Source organism: Oryx dammah, unplaced genomic scaffold (assembly GCF_014754425.2).
Source record: "Oryx dammah isolate SB20612 unplaced genomic scaffold, SCBI_Odam_1.1 HiC_scaffold_24, whole genome shotgun sequence".
In the NCBI taxonomy this organism is placed as follows: Eukaryota; Metazoa; Chordata; class Mammalia; order Artiodactyla; family Bovidae; genus Oryx; species Oryx dammah.
Window position 1 is genome coordinate 72,822,912 of NW_024070208.1, and position 13,678 is coordinate 72,836,589.

A 13,678-nucleotide genomic window follows, 5' to 3' on the forward strand; every position below is an offset into this window, starting at 1 on the left:
TCCCGTGGAGAAGAAAATGGAAACCCACTCCTATAATCTTGCCTGGAGAAATCCCATGGACAGAGGAGCCTGGTGGGCTACAGTCCAAGGGGTCACAAAGAGTCAGACACGACTAAGCAACTAAGCACACACATAGGCATTTAAATGGATCTATTTAAAACCACTCACAAGTATATTTTATGGTTTCTTTGTTGATACACACATATAAATTATTTTATTAAATTACCTAAATGCTAAAATAATTTAGTTATACGTATTAAATAATGTCTATGGGAATAAATTGAGAACCACCTAGGTCAACATAGTCACAATGCATTATATCTCAACTCATTTTAATCATTCACTTCTTATTTATTTAGAATCTGTCAGGATTGACCCTGGCACTCAATAATGGCCTGTTAATAAGAAATTCCATTCATGTTCTAAACTGTTAATTGAATTTTCTTTGAAAGTTATGTTTCCGTACTGTCTCATATATTAATTAGAGGACAATAATCATGATTGCTCTATGAGAAAGAAGTATTACATTTAAATACTTTAAGAGAGGTCTTTAAATCATAAGAAAAATTGGGATGCAAAAATGTAATCAACTTAAAAGTCATTGACTCTACAAACAAGTAATTTCAGAGTCACAGGAATGAATTAGTGACAGTAGAATAGGTCCTAGAACCTTCCAAGGAAATAGGGTCTTTGCTGATGTGATTGAGTTGGGTGTCTTGAGATGGGGACATTCTCCAGGATTAAATGCGATCACAGGCATCCTTATAAGAGAGGCAGAGGGAGAGTTAACACACATACAGAAGAGGAGAAAGGCAATGTGCTCATGGAGGCCGAGACTGGAGTGATGGGGCCACAAACCAAGGAACGCCAGCAGCCACCAGGAGACGGAAGAATCAAGGGACCGATTCTTCTTTTCTGGAGCCTCCAGAGGGAACACAGTCTTGCCAGAACCTTGATTTTGTCCCAGTGCAACTGGTTTCACACTTACAGCCTCCGGAACTCTGAAAGAAGAAATGCATGTTGTGTAAGCCACCAGGTCGGTGGGAATCTGTTAGACCGGCCTCGGGAAACTAATACATGCAGAAATTGCACAAGACAAAGAAATGGCTAAACAGAGTCACAAGTACCACTCTATTTTTAGGTTTCCTTCTAGGGTAAGCTTCTCTAAAGAGATCCGGATGGTTTTTTCACACCCTTTATCTTCCATCTGCCCTGAAATCTCTCATCTGCTGAAATCTCTCACCAGTGACCTCCATATTGCTAAACAGGTAGTCACTGATGCTGGCATTATTCTTTGGAGATCTTGGTAGCAGGCAGCCAGTCTCTCTCCTTAGTTAGAATGTGGCCCATCTCCTCTGCAGAGTGCCCCTTCCTCTCTGACACGCCTTCCTCCACTGTTTCCTTTGCCCGTTCATTTCCTCTATTCTATTCAGGCTTCCCTGGTAGCTCAGTTGGTAAAGAATCCGCCTGCAATGCAGGAGACCCCGGTTTGATTTCCAGGGTCAGGAAGATCCGCTGGAGAAGGGATAGGCTACCCACTCCAGTATTCTTGGGCTTCTCTTGCAGCTCAGCTGGTAAAGAATCCGCCTGCAAAGTGGGAGACCTGGGTTCTATCCCTGGGTTGGGAAGATCCCCTGGAGAAGGGAAAGGCTACCCACGCCAGTATTCTGGCCTGGAGAATTCCATGGACTATCCCCATGGGGTCTCAAAGAGCCAGACACAACTGAGCGACTTTCACTTTGCTCTATTCTATATTGAGGCTGCTAAACACTGATGTTCCCACTGCTGGCTGCCTTTGTCACTTACCTGCTCCTTCATGGTCTCATTGATTCCTGTGGCTGTGGGTCATCTACAGGCTGAGAACTACCAAAGGCATGTTCTCAATCCAGATGTCTCCTCTGAGCCCCCGGTTTAGGTACCCAACCTCCTCCTGGACTCCCCTTCAGAATTTTTCCCAGGAACTTGACATGCTTACGACCAATTTTTCATTCTACTCCCTTCTCACCTCAGTAAGTGTAGCCAGGAGTTTCACACCGAAACCGAACAGGTTCTTCTCTCACATCCAGTTCATCAGCAAGTCCTGTCATATGCCCTCAAGCCCACCTACTTCTCCTTCTCCCAGGACCCTCATCTTAGCTGCCATCAACCTTTCTTTCAGAATACTCTATAGGCTTTACCCTCCTTGTGGTGTTTGTTTAGTTGCTCAGTTGTGTCCAACTCTTTGTGACCCCATGGACTGTAGCCCACCTGGGTCCTCTGTCCATGGGATTTCCCAGGCCAGGATACTGGAATGGGTTGCCATTTCCTTCTCCAGGGGATCTTCCCAACCCAGGGATCGAACCTCTGTCTCCTGCATTGCAGGTGGATTCTTCAGCACTGAGCCACAACTCTTGCTTTATTCCAATGGGCACAGCAACCAGAGGAACCTTTTAAACACATAAATGGTATAACGTCACTCCCTTACTTAAAACCCTTCAGTGCTTTCCCGTTTCACTGGAGACCAAGTCTAAATGTGTAACCTTGATTTTATTTACAGTGTCATCTGTGGTCAAGTCCCTACCCAGCTCACCTCATCAGAGGCCACTCTTCCCATGTCCCCTGAGACCAAACCAAACTTTCAGCTCTGTGAACACACAGAACTCCTGTTTGCTTAAAGGCTTTTACTTTTGCTGGAAGCTTCTACTGATCTTCATATTTTAACTTCATCTTATTCATAAGGACTCCAACCCTATTGACTGCAACCCACTGCCAATCTCTATCTCTAGCCTCTATCTTCTCTCCATCTCAGAAGTGAGGCCTCTTCATTTCTGCTTATCCGTAAAATCACAAGTGAGTTGTGATTTTATTTCTTTGTTCTTCCCCATTAGGGTTTAAGTTCAATAAACGGAGACACAGTGTTCTGGCACCATGTCTGTACCAGCGATGGATATTTATTGAAAAAATGAAAATGCCAATGATTCTTTCCTCTTATAACTCTTCTGTCTCAAATTCATTATGTCTGCAAAGTCTCATTCACCCTTCCTCCGAGGAGTTTTTCCGTCTCCAGTTCCTAATGGGGTATGACAACAGTTCTTCTCTCCTTTCCTTCCAGCCATACGGCCCCACCCCTTGACTCCCACACAAACATCACACATACACTCACAATAAAGTGGCAGGTGGGTAGCCTTGAGTACGACAGAGATTAAGAGCCTGTGTGATCCGGTCCTTAGTGGCAAGATCTTGCATTGAGCATTCTGCCCTCCAGAGATGCTCCTGGCAATAAAGGGAGAAGGCTTAAGAGATGCCGTGTTTTAGGCCTTTCAGTTTAAGTACCAAATACCTATCCTTTGAAGTCAAAGCTTTCTAAATGCATGAGCTCTCATGTTCTTGTTTTAAAAAGGCAATCGACCACATTTTAGAGCCATAAGGTACGTCATGCCACTTAGTCAGTCCTCCCCAGCCCTGATCCTTTCAAGCCACTGCAAAATATCAAAGTGCATGTGTGCATGTGAGCATGTGTGTGTGTGTGCATGTGTGTGTGTGATCTTTGAGGCCACATCTACTGCTGTGAGTTACAGAGAAAGAAGAGTGGAGAGTGAGAAGCCAAGGAGAGAAGCACAGACTCTTAGGGTGAAGTCCAGAGAGAAGATGGCAAGACCTGCATTTCAGACATGATTTTCTTCTAGAAGGCTTTCTGCATCTCTTGTCCTCTGGCCTCGCTGCAATTGGTGCTGGGAGATGACAAGGACCAAATGGATCTCAGACGACCTGGCAACAGCCCCCCCTCCAGGAACTACAGGGCCAGCTCTCCCGGCCCTGGCGGGTGGGCTCCCAAGAGCAGAGTCCCCCTGGAGATGCTGCCTTTCTTCTAGCTACCGACTCAGACCCGAATCCTGACATCAGCCTCCACTCTACCTTGAGACTTTCGCTTGAATCCAGGATCTGAGACCCACTTTCCCAGGCAGGCGGCTGTTCAGAGCAGCCCTAACCTCCTGTCTGCGGGAGGCCCTGGGCTGACCGTGGGACGTGGCTCCCTACCAGTGGCTCTGTACACTTAATGTCTGTAAGGGCAACTCGTGGTGGGTTGTTTTATTTTTTTTCCCCCTCTTCTGTTTTATGAAATTACCAACAAAATCTAGTAAGGGCAGAGGAGTCCGAACAGCCCCAGACTGGGAGCCAGGAGTCCATGGTGCTCTGCCTTGACTCCACCTTGGCAGCACTGGCCTTGGGTAATCCATGCAGCCTCTGGTCTAAATTGCTTTCACCTGCAAGACTGTGCGGTTCTGGCTGCCAGGCTCGCTTCTTGCAGCTGTTGAGGAGATTAAAGCAGACATTATGTGTGAGAACGCTTTTGAGAACAGCCCAGCCTTTCACAGATGTAAGGTATTACTGTCACTAATAATAGCAACAACAATAATAATACAGTGCCCATCTCTGAAAATCCCTATTTTTTTTTAACTTTTCAACGTCAATGAAAAACACTCTGGATAAGAAAAAAGAGAAAATATTTAATTGAATCTATCTTCATAAAGTCTATGAACTTTTAACTTTCACGTGAAAGAAAACATACTTTCCCAGTCTATATTCAAAGTAGAGATGATGTTTGCCTTCACTTAATAAGATTTTTATACCTCTATTGTTATTTTGCTATGCTAATTACATTCTGTTATAGAATCAATGGATAATTTTTTGAGGGGGGACTTTATTAATACTAACTTTTACACTACTAATGATAGCTGCTATTTTTGAAGTCCAACTATGGGAAGTAAGAGAGAAATAACATCTTGCTCAGCCCAACTCTTTAAGCTAAGTAGTTTTACTTCCCTTCTGCAGAAAAGCTCAGGGTAAAAATTTCCTGCCCAGGGTAAAAATGAATAACTGGCCAACCTCAGGATTTTGAGTTCCTGTCTCCCTTTGTCTCATATTTATGTTTTTACTTTTAAATAATACTCTCCATGAACTTTATTACAGCTGTGCATCAGTAGAACAAACTGCAACATTCCATTTTGACCATTAAATTAGATGAACAAGTAACATATTTGAGAAAGCAAAATTTAGCTAATTGCAAGAGATTTGTTGATATCCAAAAAGGTTTGGGGAAATGAGTTTTGAGGTTCTGACAGCACATGGACAGTCAAGATACAACATGAATTTCTGTCACCATGCTGATCCAGGCTTCAAATGATCTATAAGGGAGGGATATTGGGAATTTGATTCAATAGAAAGTCAAAAATGGAGATATGGGGGAGGGCTCTTTTTTCTTAATGTTTATTTTGATCATTAGTCTTTGAGTTAATTACACAACTAGTACTAGGTTTTCTTAATATTTATTTTCACTCATTTATGACAGTTGTCCTCAAATTGGGCTGCACATCAAATCATGTAATAAAATTTTTAATGCAAATTTCAAGCCCCCCCTCAACCCAGATCTGTTAAGTCAGAATTTGTGATATCTCTATCTATGAAATTCCCCCCAGGCATTTCTGATCTAGCTGGTTCTTTGAATCACTGGTCTTTTTTTGTGATTTATGACCTTTCAGAATTGATTCTCTTAAATCTTAACATTATATCGTCCTTATACCATTTAAATCACTTGGCTTCTTTTCAGTGGTACTGAATTATAAAAGCTACAGTTACTGAAAACCACAACGTTCTATAATTATGACTCAAATGGGTTGAAAATGGAAAACATACACATATAAAATTTTGTAGAAAGTCAAGGAGGAAAAAAAATCCTAGCTGCCATCAGTTTCCCATGTTGAGACCTCATGTTGCAACTTTCTCCCAAAGTGAATTGTATGGCGGAGCTAAAGATCTAAGAGCCCCTCGCGGGAATGCTGGCAGCAGCTCTCGCAGGCCATTAGAATCACCTCTTCCATCCCTCCCCACCCCCAGCCACTTCAGTAAAGACTTTCAGCCTCTCTAAGAGCTCCCCGCGCAAACTATCAATAATTCACTGTTTTCTAACATGATCATTTGTAAGAGATATTTTTCTGTTACTGCTGTCAACAAAAACCTGTTTAATTCGCAAAGATTATTATTTTCCCCATATGTTCCACAACTCAGAGCTATAAATAGACAACAGGAATGTTACCCACAATGTACAAATAGAGAAGCAGCATGACATGGCCAACGGCGTTGTTCAATATTAGAACACTGCGTTGACGTGTAATTGCAAATATCTGAAAACTGGTCCTAAAAATGAATAGGTTAAAAGCCATCCAATGACAAAAAACAAACCAACAAAAGGATACAGTCCCAAATCAGTGCAAAATTTATTCTAAGAAAAATCTTTATCTAGCATCTTGAATGTTTAACATCAGCTCCTTTAAGGTGAAGCCGAGTTTGTCCTTCTCTTAAACGTACATTATTTCCTTTCTGAAAGGCGTCCTTTCAGGTGAAGCTTTTGAAAACCATCATCCCATCAACCCTCTAGTATATTTTGTCTTATCCCTGGACAAAGAGGACAGTGATGACGAGGTTTTAATAGGGTACTCTATGCCTTCATCCCTGCCACGTTGCCTTTGTGACCTAGGAAACCAAAGCAACTTTTAATGGCCAACAGAGAAGTTCAAGTTTTCCATTCAACCTCTCAGGAAAAGAAGACCGGATCTAGACATAGTTGAGCTAGAGCAAGAAATAGCAGGTCTATGTGAAAACTGCCTATGAATTTGGGGGTTTTACGTACTAGTGATAGAACATGGAGGCATACTGGTAAGTCTGAGCAAAATAAAATACCAAATAATCCCCAGTGCTTGAGAGTGTACAAATTTGATCAGTCTGAAAATCAGTCTATATTCATGGTGTTTGTTTTTTCTTCTCCCTTTGAGAGACATGTAGAGCACATCAGAGATCATGAGTCAGCGTTACGTAAATTTTACTGTCTTCATGTTGTAACACTCACTAGTGTGGAATGATAAGCCACTGGAATAGAATAACCATTTTCTTTTCTTGAGAACACTTTCATGGGAATAAAAGTTTAAGCCGGTTCCTGTAGTTAGGTTTCGATGACATTCTCCTTTGTGTTTATATGGTTTGGGAAAGAGAGGGTCTATGTGGATTTCATTTTTATTAAGCACAAAACAGAGAGGCTTAAAGAATTTTCACAGTTCAGCACTGATTTTTGCAACTAACACAAAGAGTCTTATATGCAGTGAGTAAATGTTGCTGGTAATTTTTAAAAGTTTTATTCTAAAGAAGTTTTTGTCCTGTGTTATCTTCCTTTAACAGCCCACTTTTCCTGTAGGTCCCGCAATAGGGACAAACACGGCGATTAGCTTTGCTCCTTACTTAGCACCTGTAACCCCTGGAGTTGGGTTAGTCCCAACGGAAATTCTACCCACCACACCTGTTATTGTTCCCGGAAGTCCACCTGTCACTGTCCCGGGCTCAACTGCAACTCAGAAACTTCTCAGGACTGACAAACTGGAGGTACTTCAATTATATTTGTGTTTTGAGATGCCTTTGGGGGTAGCAGTGTACTTCTATGGAAGTGAATGCTTGTAAGATACCAATTCAGTCTTACAAACAGCCACGCACCCAGATTCACCTAAAAGTCATGCATTTCATAATTCTACTGTTTGAATTGAAGGCCAAGTATAAAGGAAATTAGTCTGTGGGAAAAGAATAAGTTCAGTACAAATAAAAATCGATTGTGTGGAATGTGTATTCAGAGGCAAAATATGCAACAACCAATGGAAGGCTGAATCAGTCACTATGTGGGTCATGGAAATGGCTCCCAAGGGCTCCAGCTGTGTCAGGCATGAAGCTTTGATGGATCTTGGAAAGGTCTGGGAATGAGCAGGTTAGGAAGCCAGCAGCCAGGATGAAGGGGACAGAGGTGGAAGGAAGTAGGACAATGACTACAGACCGACTGGTATGATCATACTTTAGTACTTTGAGAACGAGTATGGCTGCTCCAGCATGCTCCAGCCGCGGTTGTATGTAGGTAAACAGAGGAACTAGAGCCTGGGAGAGTCTAATTATTGATTTGAGATATTTTCTTTAACTGACATTCAAGTCTTCTAGAAAAGTCAAGAAAACAAATTCATATATTTATAAAACGTAATTCTTAAGTCAGGAGTCAAACCAGCTCACCTGGGTTTAACTTAATTGGGTTAAATTTCTTTTAAATCAGGGCATCCATTTATCTTAACTACTGTATCCTCTGATATTTAATAGAGCATTTTATATGGAGTATAAAGAATCTGATAGATTTTTCAAAGGGCTCCTTAAATTCAATCACCAATTAGTTAGTTGATACATATGTAAGATTAGGATATATACTGTGCTTTATCTTGGGATCATTTGAGAATGATTCTTTCAATGTGCATTTGCTTAAATATTTACTCCATAAATCTTGAAAGTGATAAAATGTTGCCTAATACCAGCTTCCTTCTGAAATATATGGATCCCCAAATGAAAAGACTATAAACTCTCATCGCTACAGTTTTGATCCAGCCTACCCCTGTGAATATTGAACAGACCTTTCACGGGACTGGAAAAGTGTTTGGGGCGCCACCTGGTGGACCTGTGAAGCTTTCGTGTTCAGTACGTGACTGTGTGGTTTAGAAAACAAATTAAATCAGTCGAGCTGGGAACAAGTTGTCCTTCCCAACAGGATTGGCAGACAAAGACATATGTAAAAATGATTCACGAGGACTTTAGCAAAGCAGCTTGCGATTTATTTCAAAGCAGGAATGAAGTCGGTGGCACACAGAGCCCCTAGGTAAATGCTCGACACCCAGCGCCGTCTCAACCTCGAGTCATTCCACTTACAAGGGGAGGCTTACTCACAATCTGTGGGAACGGCTTAGTAATTTTTCTTTTGTACGTTTTATGAGCTAAGGATGGAATGTTGGACAATATCCAAAGTAGAAGGAAGCAATTAATAATTTTGTGATGTATCTGCTTGGCCTTCAAACTTGCTGGCCACTGATCAGCGAAACTGTATTTCCCAAGTACCTTTGACTGTCAGAAGGCTCCCAGTGTCATGCCAGTGACCCTTCCTATAAGTCACTAGTGATCAAGATGTGAACCACCACTTAAGCACATCAACACTAGATGTAGAGCCTGAGAAGAACAGAAATTACCGTTTCACTAATAATTTTTCTCTGATACAGATATTTATAACTGTTATATGCTTCTTATTTGTGTTATTTCATATTATTGATATTTAGGGCAAGATTAAGAATACTCTTTAAATTCCAAGGAACATTTTCTTTATACAGTTAACTCTTGATCCATGGGAATTCTCAGAGCTTGGAGCATTTTAGTTACTAGAGATTTCAGGATAATTAAGGACTGAAGAATAAGAAAAAGAAACAGTACATCAACACTTCAAAATCTATCCTCCTTCCTTCCCCCAGGCCCCTGCTTTATCTCTTCCCATATTTCTCTCCTTTTTATCTTTTCTTTATTGTCAAAAATAATATTGTGACTTAAATGAAAGTTTTGGTGTCTTGGGTATCATAGTTCTTCTAATCTATGATTAGAAGCCCACCTTATCTTGTAGAGCAGGAGAGATTTAGGGGAAAATGGGAGTATTCACATTCACCCTGCCCCCCACTTCCCGTCCTCAGGGAGAAGAAACAAGTTGGTCACTTCTCCTTAATTCTTTCTGGAATTGTGCAGCTATGATATTGTGGTTGGATCCTTGGTGAAATAATCCCTCCATGCAAAAAACCCCACAACTTCCCAGAGTTGTCATGGTAGAAGGAGATGTAGTTATATACAGAAGACCAGATTTTATACATATATATGTGTGTGTGTAAATATATATGTGTATATATATATAAAAAATCTCTGAATTAGTATATATATAACATATTTTCTTTCCTTCCTTCCCTTCTCTATAAAAGTAAACAAATAAATATAAATAAATAAAACCCAAGAACAATGGGGGCCTTGTTGATTTTTCTGTTATCTTAGCTAAAGTGTAGATTTTTACTTCCTTCCTCAATACAGATTCTCACCCCAGCAAACAGGGCGAAGCAAAACTGAAGTGATCATAGTTTGCCCGGGATTCCAGTGACTTGGGTTCTGGATAATCGAACGTTGATTGTAAATGGCAAAAAAGCCAGCATTCAAAGGAAGGGAAAACATCTTCTTCTTCTTCTTCTTTTTTTTTTTTTACTGCATCGTATGCTCTTCTCCCCCCGTGTCCTAGGTCTGCAGGGAGTTCCAGCGAGGAAACTGTGCCCGGGGAGAGACCGACTGCCGCTTTGCACACCCCGCCGATAGCACCATGGTCGACACAAACGACAACACCGTAACCGTTTGTATGGATTACATAAAGGGGCGTTGCATGAGGGAGAAATGCAAATATTTTCACCCTCCTGCACACTTGCAGGCCAAAATCAAAGCTGCGCAGCACCAAGCCAACCAGGCCGCGGTGGCCGCCCAGGCAGCCGCGGCCGCGGCCACAGTCATGGTAAGTGGGGCGCGCGCGCCGCGCACCTTCCCCGAAGCCCGCGCGCCCGGAGCCGCGCCTTCCGCGCGGGCACGCGCACGCGCGCCTCGCCGCCGGGAGCGGGGCCGGCTGGCGCTCCCGCTGCTCCGCTGCCTCCGTCCTGTCGTGGTTCCCCCGCCCCGCCCGTTTCGTTTTCGTTTTGTTTCGTTCCTCCCTCCTTCCCTTCGCAGCACAATAAGTAAATCCCTCAGGCGGGCGCAGGGAAGCCAGGGGCGGATGCGAGGGCCCCTCCCGAAGCCCAGCGCGCCTCTCCGAGCGCGGACGCGGGCGGGACCGGGCTGGAAGGACCAGGGAGGCGGCCCGGAGCCGGGGAGAGAGGAGGACCGGGCGGAGGATGCACCCGGGCCGGGAGCCACTGCCCCCATTTTTTTGCTCCACTTCTTGTTACTTATTACAAAGGCCATGCTGCAAACTCCCTCTCTCCCTGAAAGAAAATTTATGCAGAACATAAAGTCATGAAACAGATGAAGATGGAGCTGTATGGATGGTGCTTTGAAAAATAAGAATAATAATAAAAGGCCTGGAAGGTAGCCCCAAGTCCCCTGCGTTAAAGACACAGGCCTCCCCAGCACCCCTGGGAGCCTGTTACAGCTCGACTCAGCCCCACCTCCCCACCCCACCCCAGACCTTTGGGATCAGGATTTAAATTTCCCAACATCCCCAGGTGGATTGTATACATAGTAACGTTTGAGAAGCACCTGCCTAGAACACGTTGTTGTTGTTTGGTCGCTAAATCAAGTCCGATTCTTTGCAACCCCGTGGACTGCACTAGCCAGGCTTCTGTAGTCTGGGATTACCTGAGGGCGCGTGAAAGTTTCTAAGGGCAGTCACTTCCCCCAAGTTTCTTATTTAATTGGTTTGGGTGTGGCCTGGGCATGCGCCTTTTCTTTTCCAGCTCCCCGTGAGTCCGTTGTGTTACAAAAATTGAGCACCACCAGCACTGGATTGTAATTAATCTGTTGTGGTGTGAGATCTCTGGCTTGTGTCAGTGTGTTTTAATGTGTGATAGACACTGGATAATCCATGAGACCTGGCGCTCATCGGGCACTTGCTGGATGGAATAAATAAATTAGGCAGTTTTCCTTGCCCTCGGGGAGCTTGGAGTTCAGTAAGTGACAGGGATAATGGTCCTCCATGACGTGATGGAAATGCATCATGGGGTCTAGCTTCTGGAACTACGAAAAAAATCAGTCCTTATTCCTTAGATACCTGTTAAATACAACAAACCACTGGTACTAATAGTAACCTTTAGCGCTGAGCCCTGAATTTATCTGAGTTATCTGATCCTTGATTTATCTGCCTGTTACCTAGAAGTGGGTTTCCCTGGTGGATCAGGGGGTAAAGAATCTGCCTGCAAAGCAGGAGACCTGGGTTTGACCCCTGGGTGGGAAAGATCCCCTGGAGAAGGGAATGGTAAGCCATCCCAATATTCTTGCCTGGAGAATTCCATAGACACAGGAGCCTGGCTGACTACAGTCTGTGGGGTTGCAGAGTCAGATACAAGAGAACGACTAACCCAACACACACTACTTAGACGTAGCAGTCCTAACATCTACATAATCAATATGTTCTTGAATCACTGAAGGAGCAGTGTACCTAGAATAAGTCAATGGTAGATGACCTGGGTTGATGGAGATAAGAGAAGATATGGCCATTACATGTATACACACAGCCCGATTTCTTTAAATTGTGAGTCTACGTGCCCTTCTTTAGTGCAGTTGCAAATCCTTCTCATCAAAATGCACAAAGGTTGTTAGAGTAGATGTCAGCATGTTTAGTTGCCATAGTTTCCTCGATTGTTACACTGTGCTGGATTTGGAGTTCTGATATTTCAGGGGGTCTTGCATCGTCCTCAAAGACAACCCAAAGGAATGTAGTTTCAGAACAAAAGCCTCAGGTTCTTTCTGACAGTGACATGAAAGTTACTGAATCTGCAGTGTCTTTTGAAAGTGAGAGGCTCACTTGAAACCAGTTGCAGTTGGATGAAGTCAAAGTCTTCTTACTCTAGTAACAAGCACCATGAAGGAAAAATGATTGTTTTATTTCTTTAAGAGAATGAATGGGTGTGATGATTGCAGCCAGAAGATATTAGTATTCCATTCACCTGGGTTCCATGCCTGAGCTCCAAGAATTTCTGTAGCGTAGTTTTTATTGTTATCCAGGAATTTCTGCTTCTTTTGATTAATTGGACCCTGAAAATGAATTCAAACTTTGAGTCCAGAGAAAGAGGCATCTCTTAGCTCTTAAAACATGGGCATCATCCTCACCAGAATTTTTCAAATGTGAAAATAAATCAGAGCTTCTCTCTGGTAATTTTAACACAAAGGGTATCTGGTCTTCAAGACAACAGTCTTTCTTCACACACACACACCAAAATTGGGCTGCACCAGGAGATACTTATTTTGTAAAAAGAAACAAGACCAGCTGCCATCAGCTAGTCATGGAAACATGTTCAGGAACTTTGAATTCCATCCTACGTGTCCATATCCCTTTCTTCTGCATTGAAGTGGCAGCTCTGGTTACTGTCGTCCACGAGTCAAGAATCAGGTTTGGTCTTACCTCTAAGGCCGGGCAGTTGGTTTGCTTGCCTTGAAGTTGGCTTGCTCCTTGATCCAGAAAATGAAACGCCTGGCTACATGCACACACACTATAGAGAAGGCTTGGAGAGGGGATAGAGGATCAGAAATGTTGGTGATGCCAGCTGGAATGGATGCTCAGTATCTGGCACATAGTAGGAGCTCAATTAAAGAGAATCTGGTTCTCTGCGTAGGTGCCTAAGGAAGCTCCCAAAGTTCACTGGCCTTGGGGATCTCTGAGGTCTGCTCTAAGCCTGAAGATCTTTCAATATAGGTAAATATATGGCTGCAGTCACATAATATCCTCTAAAACAGAACATCTGTGTACTACAAAGGCATATTATAACGTGATTATTCACCCATACAGTTTTTAAAATACATTCCACACGTGTCCCTCAAGGCGTGAGACATGCAAGATATTTATATGTCCACTCCAGGAGCTGTGTGTTTCCTTGAAAAGACAAGATATTTGCATCTAGTAAGGAAACCCAAGCGAGTGGTAGAAAGAACGATGCTGTCAGTGTCTAGCTCACTTTAGAGCTCTCAGCTTCTTTAAATTCCTAGTTTATTATAATTTTTGTGGAAATTACATTCATCAAATGAGGTTTGGAAAAAAGAGATCATAAACCTTTCAGGTGCTTATCCTAGGGAG

General features: G+C 42.9%; 1 protein-coding gene across 7 annotated transcripts in view; it reads left to right on the plus strand.

Annotated features, from left to right (window-relative positions):
• MBNL2 (muscleblind like splicing regulator 2) overlaps window positions 1-13,678 on the plus strand; it is a 169,054-nt gene that overhangs the window by 115,354 nt on the left and 40,022 nt on the right. For all 7 annotated transcript variants that reach the window (XM_040267361.1, XM_040267364.1, XM_040267363.1 and 4 more), the window contains exons 4-5: window positions 7,210-7,410; window positions 10,148-10,411. In XM_040267361.1, the coding sequence (XP_040123295.1) occupies window positions 7,210-7,410; window positions 10,148-10,411 (465 nt within the window). The remainder of the gene's footprint in view (window positions 1-7,209; window positions 7,411-10,147; window positions 10,412-13,678) is intronic.